We start from the raw sequence: 21,379 nt of genomic DNA, 5'->3' as shown, positions 1-21,379 counted from the left end.
AACTACAGATCCTTCCCTCCCTGATAAATTCTGTTTCTATAGAGCTCTGTCTCTATACCATGACTACTTAATGAAAACTTATGAAGGTGTTCAAGTGGGTGTATTGGAGGGTCTTCTTGCCAAGTAATCTGTAGCCTTCCAGAAACAGTTTTGTTTTGTGAACTCATAAAGTTGTGCCTTGGTGGTTCCACATTTAAGTTTAGGTTGATATCATTAGAGATAAAAGGAAGAGACAATACCTTTTTCTGGATGGCCATTTCCAGAAAGGTCATTGGTTAGAATCACAGCCTTCAACTTTGACATTTCTTGTGACTTATTGCATAGTTGATCCATATTCTGATTCAATTCAGGATTTGGATATAATCAGCATTTGTGGCCTAAGCACACATGTAATAGATTTAATGGTTAGAGTTATTACAGGTAGACCATCTTTTTAAGGGAGCTGCCAAGCAGCCAGTATTAAACCATGCAAAAAATAGTAATTGTATTCCCTTTCACTGGCCTATGACAACAGCCACTAATGTTTACATATTTTAGAATTGGATTAAGGAGTTGGGTAATTTGGGTACTAGTCCTCAATTTACCTCTAATAATTTTAGAATCATTGCTAGTTTTTTCAAGTTACTTACTGTTAAAAAAAATGCCTATTTAGCCTTTATCTTGAGAATGACATAAACTGTAGAACATTATGTACATTATAGTGTATTACATTATGTATATATATATATTATATAGTGTATTACATTATGTACATTATAGTGGTCATTAATCACATGTGGCTGTTGAGTATTTGAAATGTATCTAGCTTGAGAAACTGAATTTTAAATTTAATTCTAATTAATTTTAAATTTAAAACTGCTATTTGATTCAGTTTTTAGAAAAGTTATGTTTGGAACAATGAATATATGAATCTGTTTTCAGCTATAAATTTTATGGAATCTAAGTACAAATCAAGTATTTTTTTTATTAAAGACTTTATTTACTTATTTATTTGCTAGAGAGTGAGCATGAGCAGGGGTGGAGGGATGGGCAGAGAGAGACTCAAACTCCTCACTGAGCAGGAAGCCAAATAAAGGGCCCAGGCCCCTGAGATCTTGACCTGAGCCCAAGGTAGACACTTAACCGACTGAGCCACCCAGGTGCACCCCCAAATCAAGTATTTTTGGAGAAAATTTAGCATCATAGTTGAGATGTACTTTGTGTAAAATACATATCAGATTTTTAAAATGTAGTAAGAAAAAAGTATCTCAATAATTTTCGTGTCAATTTTGTGTGGGAATGATAACTCGGATATATTAAGTTAAATAAAATACATTATTAAAATCAATTTTACTTGTTTCTTTTTACTTCTTTGATGTGACTACTAGGAAATTTTAAATTACATATGTGGCTTGTATTTTATTTCTATTAGACAGTGGCGCTATAGAGAGGACTATATTCTGTGCTCTGTTAATTGATCCGTTATGAACACTTGATCTAGAATTTAATTTTCATTTAATGCCTTTTTCCCCTCCTAGATAGAGAAGCTATTCTGGAATCAGATGCCAGAATGAAGGAGCAACGTAAAGGAGCTGGGCCAAAAGCTTTGTACCATGCAGGCTTATTTTTATGGCACATTGGCCGTCTTGACAAAGCGAGAGAATATATTGACAGAATGATCAAAATGTCAAATGGCAGTAAAGAGGTAGTTGGGTTTCTTATTTTGAAATAGGTATACTACTAAAGCTTATATTCAGTAGTATTCTTTGTTATTCTGCTCTTTTATCACTTTGTAAAGAGCAGCTTTATTTTAATATTATTTTATAAAATTGTGGTTGTCTAAGGTTGTTTACTCTTATGCTATTTATTAATTCTTGGAAAGATCCCTCTCTGATTCCTTCCCTCCCTTCTCTCCTTTTCTCTGTCCTTCCCTCTCATTCTCCTTATTGAGCTGCTCTAGATACAAGGCACCAGTATTTGCACTGTTAATAAAACAAAGATGAGCAATATACATAAACTTTACTACATGGATGGATCAATCCAGTAGTGTCATAGAGCACATACCCAGCTAATGTTGTGAGACCATTTATCAATGGTATGAGAGACATGTGGTTAAAGTATAAATAATTAATAGTTCTTCTCACTTCGTGCTAGGTACTATTCTGAGGACTTAAGGAGAGCTTGCATCTGTAAATGTTAGGAGAATGAGGAAGAATTTCTTGAAGGAAGTAGCGTTTTAAGCTTAAACCTGACAGATGGATACAGTTTCCAAATGCAAAGATGAAGGGAAAGGGAAACAGGTACTCTCAAGGTGGGAAATAATAAATGGGATGAGAAAAACAAAGAGATGTGTTGGTTCCAGGTATAGTGAGAAGCTCACATTTGATGGAAACACTGGGTACACAGATGAAGAAGGTGGAAGGAAAGCTTAGAGAGGTCGGTTGGGACAAAGTGAAGGGCCTTGGCTGCTAGCTACATACGTATATTTATATCTAATGTGGAGATTAGGCGTGGAGAGGTCATGGAGGTTTTTAATCGTGATGGTGGTATTATTAGAGTGCAAATTCACAAGACTGAACAATGGTTTATAGGATGAACTGACCCTGGGGAGAGTGAAGCCCCCAAAATGGTAGTATATACTTTCTGGCAGAAGGTTTTGAGGGCCTACAACTAAAATATTGTACTATGGTATGAGTTTGAGAATATTTAATACCCACAAGAGCTGCCGACTGATTATAAGTGGCGGGGGCAAAATTTTGAGGTGTCAGATATCAAGAATGTCTCTCTGAGGTCTTAAACCTGTATAGTTTCAGAGACTGGTTAACATAGAGAATATGTTGGGATGAGAAGGTAATCATGGAGGGGGTAGGTGATATATTTGGTTCCAGGCATGCTGTTTCTGTCTCTGGTGGAACAGTGAGATGGAGATAGTAGATGAGCTCTTGGGGAAAAAAAAAGTTTAAGAGGTATTGGACTAGAAATAAAGACTAGGAATCATCCATGTAGAGGCAATAGTTGAAATGATTCAAATGCAGACATTGACCTAGTGAGTAGAAATTGGATTGTTTTAGGAGTGCCTGGGTGACTCCGTCGGTTCATTATCTGCCTTTACTCAGATCATGATCTCAGGGTCCTCTAGATTAAGCCCTGCATCAGGACCCTTGCTCAGCGGAGTCTGCATCCCCTCTTCTGCCCTTCCTCCCACCTCCTACCCCCATGCCTGGGCTCTCTTTTTCTCTCTTTCTCTCAAATAAATAAACTCCTTAAAAGAAAAAAGAAATAGTGTTGTTTTAGTATTTATATACGTCTTTTCAGGTGAGATAGAGGGAGATGAATATAATCCTAAAGACTTGTAAGTCTATGAATTGGCCTAGAAATTTTTTGATAGGACAGATTTTACAATTTTTTATTTGACATTGAAAAGTAAATTAACCTGTATCTATCTTTTTTTTAATCCTATAAACCTTATAAGCCACTGACTCACTAACATTTCTGAAAGTAAACATTTGTGATTTCTTCAGCCTTTGAGTTTGAGGCCATTGATCTTTTCATTTGAAACGCACTGGACTATCACAAGGATTAAGATAGTTGTCAGATTATCTTAATTTTTAATATGTATCAAGCAAGACACTGATGTTTTTCCATCTTAGTTCACATGGTCTGTTTGCCCAGAAAAGAGGTAACAGATTCTTGTTTGTGTGTTGAGTTACATATTTAACAATTATGATTAATGATTTACTAGCAAAGTCCCAGATAAGAATATTGGTTATTTAAGATTCATGGAATATTTGACAAATTTTTTAATATTGAACACGTTATAACCGTAAGGGCTGAAAATACCTAACAGTTCACAAGATTCTAGGCTGGAAAAGATTTGAAAACAGTTTAACTGAACACTTTTATAATTTGTAACATTTTTTGACCGGGTGATTTCTTTACTAATCACAAAAAAAAGGACGTCAGGTTTACCTCTTTCATCTATACTTATTTCTTTCATTTCCAATAAAATGGATGTGTGATTAGAATTGTTCATCCTACAGGGACAGATTTTGAAAGCATGGCTTGACCTCACAAAAGGGAAAGAACCTTACACTAAAAAAGCACTGAAATGTTTTGAAGAGGAATTACAAGATGGAAATGATATTTTTGCTCTGCTGGGTAAGGTGAGTTGGGGTTAGGGTAAATAAATCATGTTTTAAAATGTATTCATAATATATTTGAAGCCCAACAAACCTGAATAACTCAAGAAAGATAATAATTGTCGTGTTACTTTTTTCAGCTCTCAACTATAGGAGGGACTTGGATTTTATTTGTATAGGTCAGTGAGTGACAAACCAGAGGAATGTATTCCTTAGCAACTTCCTGAATCTAGACTGGTTTTGTTTTTGTTGGTGGTGGTATTGGTTCCTATATTAGTTACTCACTATACATTCATAGTTTGTCTAACATGTGCAAAGCATTATTCTAGATACCAGGGATACCCTGAAGTAAAATAAAATTTCTTGCTTTTATGGAGCTTGTACTCTGTTGTTGGAGACAGACAAAAAAAAAATAAGTAAATTACATAGTATAGTAGAAGGTGGTAAGTGCAGTGGAAAAATAAATCTGGTAAAGAGGGAGACGTAGAGCTCGGGTATGAATTTACAGGTTTAAATGATGTGGTCAGAGAAAGTGACATTTGATCCAAGACTTCTAGGATGTGAGAGTTAAAGTTCTGTGGGCACCTGCAGGAAGCATTACAAATAGAGGAGATAACAAGTTGAAATACCTTAAGTCGTGTTCTAGGCATTGCTGGGAGGCCAGGAGATGAACATGGAATGAGCAAGGTGGAGGATAAAAGTGGAGGCTGGAGGAAAAGAAGGTGGGGTGGGGGCAGGTGGGCATGGGGGTAATGAAGAGAGGCAGGGCTAATTGTATAAAGCCTTTGGCTTTTAATTTGAACCAGATAGATAGGCAGCCAGTGACCTTACATTGTGAGGGATGAGCAATTAATTGGCAGAGTCATTAGAAATCATTGGTAGGTAGGAATGTATTATTCAGACCTTTTTCTTTAGTTCCATTGATGCCTTCAGAATGCCTTAAAATTTTTTAAATTTTTGGTTTAGCAACAGGAAATTAAAATTATATGTTAGGAGAACAGCTTGTTAGATAAGCAGTAATATGAGGGTGATAAAAAAGAAGAGGAGAGGATTATTAGTGTCTTGACTGTTAATATCCCCAACTCGCTCTTGCCCATTTCTCTGGCTACTGAACTCGTTCAGAAATTTGCCTTTGGTGCCACCACTAGTTCTCTAGGTGATTGGAGTCAAGTGTTAACTAACGGCACTGCTAGAGAAATTGAGTTTTATCGAGTTTTTCTTATCATTTCACCTCCTTCCTATTCCTTAAAGAAAAGCTAGTTGATAATCTTCTAAGGTGGGTCTCTTTCAGGTGTTAACATAGTTTAGGAGGGATTTACCTTTTTCCTCCAATACTTAAGATTGGTTTAAATTCTTTTTCTGATACCACCCACCCCAATTATGTGTTTATTTTTCAATTAATTCAAGAGGATGTTTGCATTAGCCTAATTCCAACTTGTAATAACATGAACCAAATACACAGGAAATTTAGTTTCATTTAATATATAAGTGGCATCATATGGGAAGTGACTGTCTAAGGAAGTAATAGATGTGGTCTTTTAGCATGATTTTCTTTTTTTTACGTTGCCAGCTATTTAGGTAGAGTCTAAAGATCTATGTAATTTGAAAAAATTCTCTGCATTAATCTTTCTCAGTTACTCCGAAATTTTAATAATTTATTTTGACATAGTGTCATCTTTGGATGGTCTCAGACTTTCTTTTAATTATATGGGAATATAATTATATGGGAATATTACATGAGATATAATTTCAAACAGATTTTAGGATTATATTACAATTATATATCTTTTGAAATGGATGTTCATTTTGAACTGAGATATTCCAGGACTAGATTTATTCCTAATGGAGATCTTGAAGAAAATTTTTAAAAATCTGATATGTGATAAATATCATTCATAAAGTGCTAACTCTATAGCTTTATTTTTTTACTATGAAAGTAATATATAGACGTAAAAATATTCAATTTCAGTAATATCTGAATTAAGAAAAAAATATTACCATTAGAGATAACCAGTTAAACTATTATATTAAATGACATCTCTTCATTTCAGTAAATACAGATCTATAAATCTACATAGCCATCTAAAATTTGGTTAAATACGTATGCTATAATTTAATCCTGTATGGACATTTTGGATTTTTTTCTATTATATTTATTATAGGGACGCCTGGGTGATGCAGTGGTTGAGCACTGAGCTCCTTGCAAGGAGTCTGCTTCTCCCTCTGCCTATGTCTCTGCCTCTCTCTCTCTGTGTATCATGAATAAATAAATAGAATTTAAAAAAAATTTTGGATTTATTATAAATCTGTCATGAGTATAATGTACTATTTTAATGCGTGTTCTTATTCAATTATTTCCTTAAGATACTTCCTAGAATTGAAAATGTTGAGCTAGAATGAGTTGCTTGGATTTTATTTGGCTTATTCTTTAAAGTCTTATCTTCTGTAGCCAGAAAGTAATTAAAAAAAAAAAAAAAAGGTACAGAATCTTCATTTTGGATACTATTTGCAAATATCCTGGAAATATTTTATTCTGAAAGATAATCTTTCTGTTCTAGTTATTAGGGTTTTATAACAAAGCCACTTACATAAAATATTTTTTGTTCTGAAGTTTTAAAATTTTAATTTCTTAAAAACTTATTTTGTATTCCTCATTATAAAAATGATAACTGTTCCTTACGGAAAAGTCAGAAAACAAAAATACAGAACATGTTAAACACTAGTATTCTATGTATCCCAGGATAACTGCTGTGAGAAGCTCGGCGTACGTGATCAGTTTTGATGTCATGTTTTTTTCTCCCATTAGGCACAATGCCTTGAGATGCACCAGAATTATTCCAGTGCTCTGGAGGCTGTGAACCAGATAATAGTGAACTTTCCAAGTTTCCTTCCAGCTTTTGTAAAGAAAATGAAACTACAACTCGCCTTACAGGATTGGGACCAGACTGTTGAAACAGCACAGAGGTTAAGTAAAAAAAGATAATACAAATACCTTGGATGTGGTTATATAATTTCCATTAAAAAAAAATCTGTGTGTATTTTTTTATCATATTTGAAGTTTGATTTTTTCAAACAATAGAGAATTGAAGAAGACCTTAACACTGCATTGTTTTTAAAAACTGAATTTATTGATTTACATAAATATCTGAAGAGCTGTTCTAAGACACTCTTATGCAAATATCCCTGCCCTTGGGAAGCTGATATTCAAATGAGAGGAACCATATAATAAGCAGAACAAATAAGAGGTTATGTAGTATGTTAGAGAGCTCTGAGTGCTGTGGAGAAAAGAGAAAGCTGGAAATTGAGATAGGGAGTGGGAAGAGGGATTCAGTTTTATGGGATGACAGTTGAACTAAGGGAACAAGCCATGCAGATATCTGGGGGAAGACTTTGCAGAAAGAAGGGAAACCAAGTGCAAAGACCTAGAGGCAATAGTTTGGGTCATATTTTTAAGGAGTGGGAGGGGATAAAACGGCTGGGCAGCGAAGTCAGCAGAAGGTGGACAGGGGAGCCAGCATGTGCAGGGTCTTGGTTACCTTAAGGATCTGGATTTTTCTTCTGAAGTGTGAAGTCATTGGAGGAATCCTTTTCTCCTGCCCCTCCTCCTTTTCCTTCTTTCTCTCTCCACTTGCCCTCTCACTTCTCCACCTTTTTGTTGCTGTTGTTGTTTAAGAAACCAGCCTTTTATCCTGTCGGTTTTCTGTAAGAATTCTATTGATTACATGCCACATACTATATAACTTGTTGCTTATCCTCTGAAGTTCCTATAAATTGGTACTGGATATAAAGACTTGGTTAGGGGATCCCTGGGTGGCGCAGCGGTTTGGCGCCTGCCTTTGGCCCAGGGCGCGATCCTGGAGATCCGGGATCGAATCCCACGTCAGGCTCCCGGTGCATGGAGCCTGCTTTTCCCTCTGCCTGTGTCTCTGCCTCTCTCTCTCTCTCACTGTGTTCCTATCATAAATAAATAAAAATTTAAAAAAAAAAAAAAAAAAAGAAAGACTTGGTTAGGTACATGTTCAATTTTTTTTTTTTTTTTTTGCAGTTACTTTGTAAGTGGTGATGTGTTCTTTCATCAAAGGGACATAATCTTTCCTTGTCTTTTTGTGGTATTAGTAGATTTTTTTTTTTTTTTTAAAGAGAGGTAGTGCGGGGAGGAGCAGAGGTAGAAGAAGAATCCCAAGCAGGCTGGGATCCCTGGGTGGCGCAGCGGTTTGGTGCCTGCCTTTGGCCCAGGGCGCAATCCTGGGGACCCGGGATCGAATCCCACGTTGGGCTCCCAGTGCATGGAGCCTGCTTCTCCCTCTGCCTGTGTCTCTGCCTCTCTCTCTCTCTCTCTCTCTCTCTCTCTGTGTGTGTGACTATCATAAATAAATAAAAATTAAAAAAAAAAAAAAAAGAATCCCAAGCAGGCTCCACACCTACTGTGGGGCTTGAGCTCAACAGTCCCAAGACCCTCACCTAAGCCAAAATCAAGAGTCGGACACTTAACTGACTGAGCCACCCAGGCACCTCATTAGCAGAAATTTGTGCTAACTACATAGGTGCTTTAGAATTATAATAGGGTTATGTTATTCTTTCTTCATTTCTTAGCTGGAATACTATTAAAAAAAAAACCTTCTAATCTGGTTGGTTATTTGGTGTTATGGTTCATATAAGAAAAATTAAATGAATGCTTGAGTCTTTTATTTCTGGGTTTCAAAAAACAAAAAAAAAATTTTTTTTTAAATTCTGTGGCATCCTGCAATGGTGACTGATTAGTAGCTTGGATTTGTTTGTATGACATGGATTTAACTTGTGTGTTTCTAAACATTTCGGTTATTTTAGATGCTCAAATTGTTTCATCTTTGGCTGTTAGTAGCCTCTTAAAATTAGTTCTTAGGTTCTTTTCATATGATCCTAGTAGTCTTTCATAGTTTCCTTGCTATTTGGTGGATAGCAAGATATACCTGGGTCAATTTGGATATTTACTGCCCCAAACAAGTATTAGCCATTGTGGAATGCAATCTAATCCCTTTTAGTGGGAAATGATATTTGGAGGCCACAATTTGGGCATTGGTAACTCTTTGATGTTTAGATTTTTCTAGATTTCTTTTCTGGGCACTGTGTGAGTGAAGGGGTTAGGAGGGGTATCAATATAATATATAAGAAATATATTTTGAGGGATGTGTGTAAAAAAATAGACTTGTTATATAGTTTTTAGACTTGATTTTTCTTTTTCTTTAAAGATTTGTTTTAGAGAGAGAGAGAGTTCACAAGGGGTGGGGAAGAGGTAGAGGGAGAAAGAAACTCAAGTCGATTCAGTGCTGAGTGTGGAGCCAATGTGGGACTCAGTCTTACAATTCTGAGATCACTACCTGAGCTGAAACTGAGAGTTGGACACTTAGCCAACTGCACCACTCAGGTGCCCCTAAACTTGATTTTTCTTTAGTGTTTTGTGGATATTCTTTTATATCCATTCACACAGATATACATAATTATTTTTAACAATAAAAATATCTATAAAATAAACATACAGATAGTTGATTTTTTCCCATTGGTAGACATTTAGGCCTATACACACACACACACACCCCATGCACATATAGGGTGTATTTCTGGAAGATTGCTTCCCAAATGCTTTAAAGGGAATCATATTTGTTAGGGTGGGCTAAGATCCTATAAAGAACAGGTCTAAATACATAATTTTTTTTTTCTTGTTATATGTAACTATTTTGAGTGGACGTAAATCTCAATGAAGCAGCCGTCCTCCACACTGTCATTGAAGGACCTGGTCCCTTTCTGTGTGTGATTCTTCTCATCCTAAAACCTCATACCATTGGTATCCAGCTGGTGCAAAGGGAAAGAGAGTGTGGAGGGTTCATTCTATTTTTCTTAAAAGCCCAGGCCCAGGCATGGCAGGCGTAGCTTTGTCTCCTGCGGGCCGCATCTAATTCCAAAGGTGGCAGGAAAATGTAGGCCAGCTGTGTGCTCGAGCCAATGGGGAGATAGTAGATTTGAGGAGACAGTTTGCAATCTCAACCTCAGGAATGCATTTGAAACTTTGGAAGACACTACCAAGTTGTTCTCCTAAGAAGTTATACTAATTTGTACTCCTATCAGTAGCCTGTGGAATGCCCCCTCCCTCGTCCTTATCAATTCTGGCTATTATTGGTGTGGTTTTCTGTTTTTGTTTTTAACAATTTTGATAGAATAGTAGTAGTAGAATCTGGTAAAATAAAACCTTATTTTTATTTTCATTTCTCTGATTATGTTGAGATTGAGCATCTTTCTTTTTTTTTTTTTTAAGATTTTTTAAGATTTTTAAGATTTTTTAAGATTTAACACACAAGTTAAATCCATGTCATACAAATCCATGTCTCTCTGTGAGAGACACAGGCAGAGGGAAAAGCAGGCTCCATGCAGGGAACTTGATTCGGAACTTGATCCTGGGACTCCGGGATCACGCCCTGAGCCAAAGGCAGATGGAGATTGAGCATCTTTTTAATCCTAAAAGCTATTTTGCCCCCTGTATAGTGACTGGTCCTTTTTTTTTTTTTTTTTTTCTTAACTGGGTCAATTCTTTCTTATATTTCAAATGGATTTTTGCATTTTTTAGGGAAAGGTCTCTATCATGTTTATTTTTTGATAGTTTTCTTGGCTCTTTTGCAATTGATTAACTAATCAAGTTAAAAAAATAGAAACCTTATGATTTTGGTTTGAATTGCATTAAATCTATAGATTATTTAGGGAAAAAAAATTTTAACCAAAAATGAGTATTATCATGTGGCAGCTATTGAGGCATAGCAAACAGCTACAGATCTCAGGGCATATGATGGTAAGCACTCATTTCTCATTTTGGTGGGGATCCTCTGACCTCCACAGGCTTGCCTGGTGTTCTGCTTCAAATTTTAGATCCAGCTGGGTGGGGATGGCACCTCATTGCAGTTTGGTCTCTGGTCAGCTCTGAGGGTGTTCTTCTCTGGGCGCAAGCCAGAGAGCACCAGCTACCCAGAGGAAGCTCTGCTCATGGTGATAGCAGAGATGTAAGGGACAGCCAGAAATATTCAGTGCCTCTGAAACTGGTGTGGCACACTGCCACTCCTACTTACATTCCATTGATCAATATAAGGAAGATGTCCAGGGCCACAGCCAAGAAGCAGTAAAGTACATGTCAGCATTCATAGGAGCAGTGGCTCACTTTCATGGCAGAAAGCATGTATTAATGGAAAGTGGGAAAATTAAAGCTAATAATTCAGTGTACCACACCATTCATGATAAGAAAACCTAAGTGTGTTAGTTACCCCATTTGTTCAGTTTCTTTTTTAAATGTTTTTGCGTAAAGTTTAGGAATTTGTATAGCGTTTGCATATTTTTTTTTTTTTACTAAGTTTGTATCTTTTTGGGGGAAGGGGAGCTGTTCCTATTACTAATAAGGTATTTTTCCATAATATTTTCTGATGTGTTTTTATCACGTAGAAATCTGTTTTCAGGTTGTGAACTACATTAACAGATTTTTAAATGTTTAACCCATCTTTTCATTCCTGAAATTCTTGTAATAAATCTTCCTGGTCAAGGTGAATTCTTTTTTGTGAGAAGGAGAGGGTGGTGGAAGGAGGAAGAGAGAGAGTCTTAAGCAGGCTCCACATCCCACACGGAGCCTGATGTGGGGCTCCATCTCACAACAATGAGATTATGACCTGAGCCGAAATCAAGAGTAGAATGCTTAACTGAGCTATCCAGGTGCCCCAAATTCTTCTTTTTTCATTATTTTATTTATTTGAGAGAGAGAGTACACGAGTGAGCGAACATGAGTGAACATGAACATGAAGGGAGAGGGAGAAGCAGACTCCCCACTGAGCAGGGTCCCTGACGTGGGGCTCCATTCAAGGACCCTGGGGTCATGACCTGAGCTGAAGACAGACACTTAACCAACTAAGCCATCCAGGTGCTCCCAAATTATTCTCTAATATACTGTTTTATATGGTAAACTAATACTTTATTTAGGATCGCCAAAGGATTTAAAGAAACTGATACAATCTAAAGAGACTGATACAATCTATTCATATCTTCTTTAAACTAATATTATTAAAGATTCAGATTCAGAGGTATTTTTTAGCTTAAATAATGAGGTTGGTAATTTTAATAAAGGATATATTATTTTACTAATTAAAATTACTATTTAGACAGTGGAATAGTCAGACCAGAAAACTGACTCTTCAAACCCTCAAAGAAAGAAAGCACATTAAGCTATTTCAACATTAAGCGAAACGTTATTTCTGCAGGTTAATGCTTCAAGATAATCAAAATGTGGAAGCGCTAAGAATCCTGGCTCTTTACTATTTGTGCAGGGAGGGGGATATAGAGAAGGTAAGTTGTATTGTACTATTTAAGTTTCCTGTATTAAAAAAATATGTAGTTACACCCACATCTGCACATACATTAGAACCTTGAAGAGCTCTTTCAGAGTGTGTGCCATGGTAAGTTTTACTTGATTCCTAGAAATACACTTGAACATATTGATGAGCTTCTTAAATCAACTAATAAAGCAAAATAATGGAATAGTTAAAATACCTTGAAAATTCCTTAAATCATTAAAACATAAGTGGTTTTCTACATTAAAACTCACATCCAGTAATCTACATGATTAATGTAACTGGTAATGCTAGGTATGAAAGAATGTGTATGCAAAATATAATTCATAGTATTTTTACAGTTTAACTGAGTTTGCATCATTTAAATGGGCTTAGGATGACATCCCACTGGACCTTATAATAAGATACACATTTTTCTAGTAGTGATTATGTACTGCATTATGGAATGCCAAAACCCAGTCTGAAGCAAACAGTGTCACAAAATAGTAGTATAACAAGTAGTAGATTTGAATTGTGTTTAGTCTGGTTAAATTGTTAGTTGTGACAGCAACTAACTAAGAAGTTCTTCAGTAAATACTAGAGGAATTTTACCAGGGGCAACTCTTCAGTAAATTTTCTAGGCATTAAAATTACTTACAGTGTCATAATGATTTTTCTGTTCTAGAGAATATTTTAATATAAGCCAGACTATATAGTTAATCCAAAATCTGATCTCATATAATACCAATGTTTATATGTTGTTGTGGATATCTCATGTGTGTCATGAAGTAATTATTGAAGAGGGATCTTGGCATATATAGTTAATTGAGCATTATGGATATCTTTGCTTACCCAAAGGTTTCCATTCAATAACAAATATTTTAAAAACACATAGGGTTATTTTATTTTATTTTTTTTAAGTTTTATTTATTTAAGTAATTTCTCTACCCAAAGTGGGAACTCATGACCCTGAGACCAAGAGTTGCATGCTCTTCTGACTAAGCAAGCCAGGGACCCCTAAAAGACACATTTTATTTTATTTTATTTTATTTTATTTAAAATTTTTTTATTGGAGTTCAATTTGCCAACATATAGAATAACACCCAGTGCTCATGCTCCTCTCAGTGCCCATCACCCAGTCACCCCAGCCCCCCCGCCCACCTCCCCTTCCACTATCCCTTGTTCATTTCCCAGAGTTAGGTGTCTCTCATGTTTTGTCACCCTCACTGATATTTTCACTCATTTTCTCTCCTTTCCCTTTATTCTCTTTCACTAATTTTTATATTTCCCAAATGAATGAGACCATATAATGTTTGTCCTTTTCCGATTGACTTATTTCACTCAGCATAATACCCTCCAGGTCCATCCACGTCAAAGCAAATGGTAAAAGACACATTTTAAAATTCAATTCCTTATTTATAATTCTTGAACTTTTTAAAAGAACTTTTAATACATTTCGCAGCATAGAAGATTTCACTGGACAAGAGGGAATTTATAAAAGCAAAGATTTTTTAATATTAACATTTATTAGTGTATATGTCACATATTCATTTTTTCGTAGTTTGTTTTAAAATTATCCTGATACTTTTGTTTTAGGCTGCCACCAAGCTGGAAAACTTACAAAGTGCATTGGATGCCATGGAACCACAGAATGGTCAACTTTTTTATAAGATCACATTAGCCTTCAGCAGAACTGTAAGAACGCCTGATATGGAACAGCTCTGTTATCTGTGGCTGGGAATATAAAATAAGTCACAAAGGTTGAGGTATCAAAGAGCCTTTGGCCCAGAATGAAAATATCATACATATATAAGTGTGTGATACACTCCTTAAAAAGTCAGTTCAGAGGAGATATGATTTTCAACCACAAGAAGGCATCATGGAGGCTTGTTGAGCCTTTAAGAATAGGGAAATGGGAAATTCCAAAGAAAATGGAAAGTCATTTATTTTATTCAGAGCATAGGATTTATAACTAGGATTATTCTTTGTTTTGTTTTTTGAAACTACAGTCAACCCTTGAACAGCACAGGTTTGAACTGTGTGAATCCACTGAATGCAGGTGTTTTCAGTCAAGACAGTACAGTACTGTAAATGTATTTTTCATATGATTTTCTTTTCTCTAACTTTATCGTAAGAATATATAATATACAAAATATGTGTTAGTAGACTGTTTATGTTATCAGGAAGGTATGGTTAGTGGTAGGCTATTAAGTGTTTGGGCATGCAGATTTTCAACAGTGAGGGAAGAGGTGGTATGTGGGTGATAGCACCCTACCCTGCATTATTCAAGGGCCAATTGTATTTGAAAAGAAGTTTTAACATGGATAACAGACAATTTTGGTGGGGCAAATGGTTGGGATCTTGTTCCTTTAAAAAATATACAATAGTAAAGAAACGTTTTTATTACAACATCCAATAAGAAGATAATCAGGAATGGAATAGGAGACTTTCAAAACCAATACAAGGAATGAGAGGTTTGGAAAGTTCTTAATTAAACTAGGAAAAAAATAAGGAAAGCAGTACACACAAGTAGGTAAAATACTAAATATATAATTGAAAGAAGGATCTTTATTTTTTTATTGTTTAAATTTTTTTAAAGTCTTAATTTATTCATGAAAGAAACAGAGAAAGAGAGAGAGAGAGAGAGAGAGACAGGCAGAGGGAGAAGCAGGCTCCATGCAGGGAGCCCGACTTGGGACCCGATCCCGGATCTCCAGGGTCACGTCCCGGGCCCAAGGCAGTGCTAAACCACTGAGCCACTGGGGCTGCCCTAGTATTTTAGTCTTAAAAGTTATTATGTTAGGACATTGCATACTTCCTTTAGCAGAGTTGCCATTTCTGGAAACATATTTGAAGCTTTTTTCACAAAAATTCTAACATGTGATCTTTTAAAATATTTTCCCTGGTGGCGTATCTTCTCCTTAGGGGGAAAACAAATCCTTGTCCTGTATTTTGATTAGAGTTATAGATAGATAGTTTTAGATATAGATATAGATATAGATTTATATGTGTAAAAATATATAAACACACACACATGTATATAAACTTAAAGTAACAATTTTCTTGTCTAATTTGTAAAACAATCATGAGACAGTTCTAAAAAATATACTTGTGCAGCAACATCATTAGAGTATACTTTTCAAAAAGCTATTGTTTAAAAGCACTGCTCATTAGGACTTTCATTCTGATGGGATATAAACTTTCTTGCTGTATGTACTGTCTAGATAGTAAATAGAGAAGTTTTAGGTTTTTATTATTAAATAATTTTAAGTCTATTTCTATGAAATACAAATAATTCTAGGAAAAAATAATCCTCCTACCTGAGTAGAAATGTTTGACTTTCTAGTCTAAAACTTCTTTTTTCTTTTTAGTGTGGGCGAAGTCAACTCATTCTTCAAAAAATTCAGACATTACTGGAAAGAGCTTTTAGTTTAACCCCTCAGCAATCAGAATTTGCTACAGAACTTGGATATCAAATGATTTTACAAGGAAAAGTTAAAGAGGCACTGAAGTGGTATAAGACGGCCCTAACACTTGATGAAACTAATATTCCTGCGCTAACTGGTATGACAGCTGTTTATAAATGTTCTTCAGATAGGTGCAAGTAACAATTCCTTTTAATACCTGCTGTTAAAAAGATATATGTCGTGGATTTCTAAAATTAAAATGTCCTTCATTATCCACAATAGAAAAAAAAAACCCACAGATCTTTTTTTTTTTTTTTTTAAGATTTTATATATTCGTGAGAATACACAGAGAGGAGACAGAGAGATAGAGGCAGAGACAGAGGCAGAGGGAGAAGCAGGCTCCATGCAGGGAGCCCGACGTGGGAATCAATCCCGGGTCTCCAGGGTCAGGCCCTGGGCTGAAGGCAGGCACTAAACCACTGAGCCACCCAGGCTGCCCCCCACAGATCTTTAAAACTAAAGTCTTATTTCTTAAATAATATCTTGAGAGAATATATTTTTATGTGATAGTTCCTATAAATTCTGAATTTCTTACTACCTGATTTTAATTTGGGTACAAAGCTACCCATTTTCTTTTCATTTCTTCTTTTTCCTTTTTTAGAAATCTGAGGTAGTACTACTTTAATGTATTATAGTTTATGATAATGTATTAATACTTTAATATATTATGGGGGAAATGTGTTTTATTAATGTTTATGTACAAGGCTGAATTGATGTGGACTTTGACTATTTTTGTCCTGTTTGCTTTTAGGGTTTATCCGATGTCAATTAATAGAAGGACAGTTACAGGACGCAGATCAGCAGCTAGAGTTCCTTAGTGAAATTCAGCAGTCTATTGGAAAATCTCCGGTACAGTATTTTATTTTATCAGATGGTAGATCCTAGCTACTGCTTATAAAATAAGAGATTTTAAATTTTAGTACTAGTAATGGATTTAAAGACTAATATATACAAATTTTAATATATAATTGCATTTACTAACTTACCTCCATGCACAATTAGACTTTAAATATTCTCGTGTAAGATTCTAAAAGTTTGTCCAAGCTAATACTTGAATTTGAACAAATATTACACATAAATAGCACTTCATATACGTTTGAAATATAAGTAGAAATAAACGGCTTTGCAACTGAATGGGATAATTAATGACAACTACTTAATTTCTAGGAATTAACCTATTTACGTGCGATTCTTGCAATGAAGAAAAATAAACCTCGAGAAGAAGTTATTAATTTGCTAAACGATGTTCTGGACACTCATTTTTCACAGCTAGAAGATTTACCACTTGGCATACAGTATTTTGAGAGCTTAAATCCTGATTTCTTGCTGGAAATTATTACAGAATATCTGAATTTCTGTCCAATGCAGGTAATTCTGGGACTTCTTTTCAGTGAAAATATTTACAACATCATTTACATGGTATCTTTTAAAACATGCTAATAAATTGTCTTTCACATGTTAGATTGTATCAGCATTTGACAGTGGCAGTATTGGTATCTATATTAGTTGAAATAGTTTTAAAATCAGAATGTTTATACCAATGACTCCTATCAAATAATAAATGTATTTGTTTACAAATATTCACACGTAGTTCATAAAATCTTAAAATCCTAAGTTCAGAAAAAATATTAGAAGTCTTTTAATTCAAATGTGCTTGTGATACTTGAATATGCTGCATAACATCCACGTCAAATGCCCATCCAGCCTCTGAGTACACTCAAAAATGTAGTTCTTACTGTATGACTATGACTGTTACACTGTAGTTCCTATGTTGCCAGACTCAACTTTGTCTTTTAAAAAAATTTCACCCTTTTCCTGGTAGTCCTGCTCTCCGAGGTGGCACAGAGCAAGTTGTTACTTCGCCAAAGCAAGAATTATTCCTCATTCATAAAACAGACCTTTGGATTTTAGAAATTAGTTTTCATGTTCCCCCCAAACAATTCCAGGCTTTTAGCTATTTATTTTTTATGTGACATAATTAGAACCCTGGTCGTGAGCCTGAGGGTAGCCTTCATTTTGTTAGTCAACTCTCAGCTCACGCGCTGTTGCGTATACAGGTTTGACCTTGGCAGATCCTCTGCCTCCCTGATTCTGGATGTTTCCCTAGCTTTTTTCTGTGAATCATTATCGACCCCTGTTGAATTAATAGTTAATGTAAGTCCTAGGTCTATTATTCATACAATTTAGGACCCGCATGTAGACTGTATATTTATCCCTATGAAATTTTATCTCCTCAGATTCATCTTGTAACTCCAGGTTACCATATTCTTTTAGATCCTGATTATCATCTATTTATATGATGTTTATTGTCATCTGCCATCTGCCTTATCTACCTCTGAGTAGAACTGAGAATGGATCCTTTTATTCTACTATCAGAGACTTCAGTTGAAATTTATGTAGATCGTTAGCACTCTTATTACAGACAGTGAGCAGACGCCTTAACATTACTATACTCAGCTCACAGTTCGGCACAGGAATATCATAACGGTAGTATCAAATACTTCATTGTTAAAAGTATAGTCTTCTTAGCATTTTCCCTGATTTACAGCTTCCATAAAGGTGTTAACAAGGATGAGGATAATGGCCTTTCTTTAGGGAAGCCATGTTGCTTTTTTGAGCACCATGTCCTTTTCCAGACTTTCATCTTCTGTTTTAAATTAACCCTTCTTAAGAATAGAGAACAGATGGAGGGGTTGCTGAAGGGAGATGGGCAGGGGATGGGCTAAATGGGTGATGGGGATTAAGGAGGGCACTTGTGATGAGCATTGGGTGTTACATGTAAGTGATGAACCACTAAATCCTGTTCCTGAAACCCTATTGTACAGTATGTTAACTAGCTAGAATTTAAATAAATACTTGAAAAGAAAGAAAAATAAATTAACCCTTCTGGAATAACACCTAAGATTGATCCCAGGCTCCCCTGTTATGATCTGTTTTCAGCTGCTTAGAGTTGGAATTCATTTTTCACTATTGGTGCAGCCTTCAGAATTCACTCAACAAATGCTTGTAGAGTACCCAAGCCTCTGCCTGGAGCTGGGGAGGTGGTTGTGTAGGAGTAAACCACAGCCTTTGCCCTCTTGAAGCATATATATCTAGTAGGAGCAGACAGATAATATAATCAAGTCAATTATATAATGGAAAATAACAGAATGGGTCGGAGGTTGGTAATTTTAGGTAAGATGGTCTGGCTAGGCCTCATTGAGATGCTTAAAGGTGAAAAAAAACCTGAAGAGTTCAGGTAGAAATATGGTGTAGATTGTTTCAGGCACAGATGTTTCTGTTGCACAGCGGCCCAAAGGGACACATGGAGACTAATGTGACCGGGATGGAGTGAGGAGGAGGTCACAGCAGAGGACAGCAGACCACGTAGGGCTTTAGAGGTTGTTGCTGTCGGTCCCCTGGCCTCAATTTGATTTCTAGCATGATCTGACTCAGCAATTTAAAAGGATTTCCCTGGCAGCTATGCTAAAGATTAATTGTAGGTGGAGCAAGAAATAATGTGTTAAGTGCCAATTGTGTCCCTAGTCCAAAACATTCTGTGTTCCTACAATATAACCTTTGTCAGCATGATGACATCTAATTAGCATTTATCATGTCATTTTCATGGGGAAATATTGGAAAGACAGACTTGTCTGTCCAGCTCTGTTCCTTGCCCCTTTTATATATATATATATATATATATTTTTTTTTTTTTTTTAAATCAAACAGCTATTAGCTTAGGGATTGTCCACAATCAACCCCCCTGAAAGTGTTTACAGTAAAAATGATGATGGTTCTCTAATAAAATAATATATTTTTCAATAAGTAATTCTTAGCAGATGGCAAAGAACCTTAACCTCACTATCACCTATACTTTCACTATTTTCAAGTACACTGAAAAAATAAAGAATTTACTCTGTACTCATTACTGTGTGAAAACGTGTAAAATTCCAATCTTCAAGGCACATTAAAGATCCTAGCCCTGTAAAAAGCAGAACAAACTGTGAAACTACTATGGAGTTATATAAGATATTATACAATGCTCAATTTTATTACATAGATTAAAAGTGCTGTGGAAATTTAAAGAAGTTGAGGTGTTCTAGGCACCATTGAAATTCCTTTTGAGCGTGCATTTTTTCGTGCTTCAATGTAGTGAAGAGATGAGGCACTTTCTTGTCAGAAACAACATCGCGTTATAGAGAGATTGTCAGTAAGAGACCATACTCTAGATAACAATTTGTATTTGTGGGGTGCAGGAGGACAATGGGGAAGATTGCTTTACAGATAAGGGACTCAGTATTGGTAGGGCAAAGCCAGGAGAAGGAGGATTTGACACTTAAACTTTAAGATCACATTCTTAGCTTGTGAGTTTGTATCCATTGGGTACAGCTTGGTTGGGTAGACAGCCACTAAAACAATAAATGTCCTAATACTGATTCAGTTATCATATTCACTGCGTATTAATAAAAAGAGAAAGAAAAAAAAAACTTTTGTGGGCCTTCAGCATGCCTGGCAGAAAAGCAGAGAGTGTGCAGGTATGAGATACTCAGTAAAGCACGTATGACGTGTACTACAGAAATCTACCTTCTGATTTCTACTAGGGGGAAAGAAAAGAATTTTCTAGAAACTAATTTTATAGTACTCCACGGGGTGATGTAAGTCACTGAACTGAATAAATCACAAGGCAGGTCTACACTTAGAATTCACATTGCCTTGGCTCTCAATTCCAGCAAGAAATTCTACTTCTCAATTATCTTTACTTTGAATATGTTTCCTTCACAATGAACAAACATGCTCCTTTTGTGTTAATCAAATCAGTAATTGTGTAATAATTTCATGACTATTTTGTTGAATAGAAGCCATTATTTACATGATCTGTTCATAGATCCCAGGGAGATAACATAGTATTAGTTACATTATAATAAAGATACTGTGCAAAAAGGAATAACAGAAATTCTGGAAAAATACCTAGTTTTGCCAGTTATACTAAAATTTAATACGTGTGTTCACTCTTAAGTCAATACTACAATAAACACATAAAATGATATGCTATTTTGTTTTGTTTAGCCTGCAAGTCCTGGGCAACCTCTTTCTCCACTTCTCCGACGTTGTACCTCAGTCCTGGAGACTATAGTAAGAACTGTACCAGGTCTTCAGCAAGCTGTCTTCCTAATAGCAAAAGTGAAATATTTGTCAGGTAGGATATACCTTAAAAACTTAAAAAAAACCTTTTTATTCTGATGTTGACAAAAACAGGGGTAAATAAACTTAAGTACTCCACATATATGGACAAAAGTCCCATGAAATGCATTTTACTTGTGGACAAATAAATCATTTTAATCCAAAATAAAAGTGCATAATAATCTTTTCTATTTAATTCTTTAAAAATTACTATAAACTTTTGTTGTTTGAGTGAATTGCTGGGGAAATGCCGTTGTACCACTCACAAAAAAGTCTGTCAGGTGATACTTAGATGACAATG

General features: G+C 35.5%; 1 protein-coding gene across 1 annotated transcript in view; it reads left to right on the top strand.

Annotated features, from left to right (window-relative positions):
* Positions 1 to 21,379, top strand: part of TTC21B (tetratricopeptide repeat domain 21B) — a 78,929-nt gene that overhangs the window by 6,520 nt on the left and 51,030 nt on the right. The window contains exons 4-12 of the mRNA XM_041722765.1: positions 1,518 to 1,684; positions 4,020 to 4,142; positions 6,925 to 7,082; positions 12,383 to 12,467; positions 14,048 to 14,146; positions 15,823 to 16,015; positions 16,670 to 16,767; positions 17,086 to 17,286; positions 20,965 to 21,094. Coding sequence (XP_041578699.1) covers positions 1,518 to 1,684; positions 4,020 to 4,142; positions 6,925 to 7,082; positions 12,383 to 12,467; positions 14,048 to 14,146; positions 15,823 to 16,015; positions 16,670 to 16,767; positions 17,086 to 17,286; positions 20,965 to 21,094 — 1,254 coding nt within the window. The remainder of the gene's footprint in view (positions 1 to 1,517; positions 1,685 to 4,019; positions 4,143 to 6,924; positions 7,083 to 12,382; positions 12,468 to 14,047; positions 14,147 to 15,822; positions 16,016 to 16,669; positions 16,768 to 17,085; positions 17,287 to 20,964; positions 21,095 to 21,379) is intronic.

The sequence above is a fragment of the Vulpes lagopus genome, chromosome 11 (assembly GCF_018345385.1).
Source record: "Vulpes lagopus strain Blue_001 chromosome 11, ASM1834538v1, whole genome shotgun sequence".
NCBI classification, from domain to species: Eukaryota; Metazoa; Chordata; class Mammalia; order Carnivora; family Canidae; genus Vulpes; species Vulpes lagopus.
The sequence above is the reverse complement of the archived record's forward strand: the minus strand, read 5'-3'. Positions and strand labels throughout refer to the sequence as shown.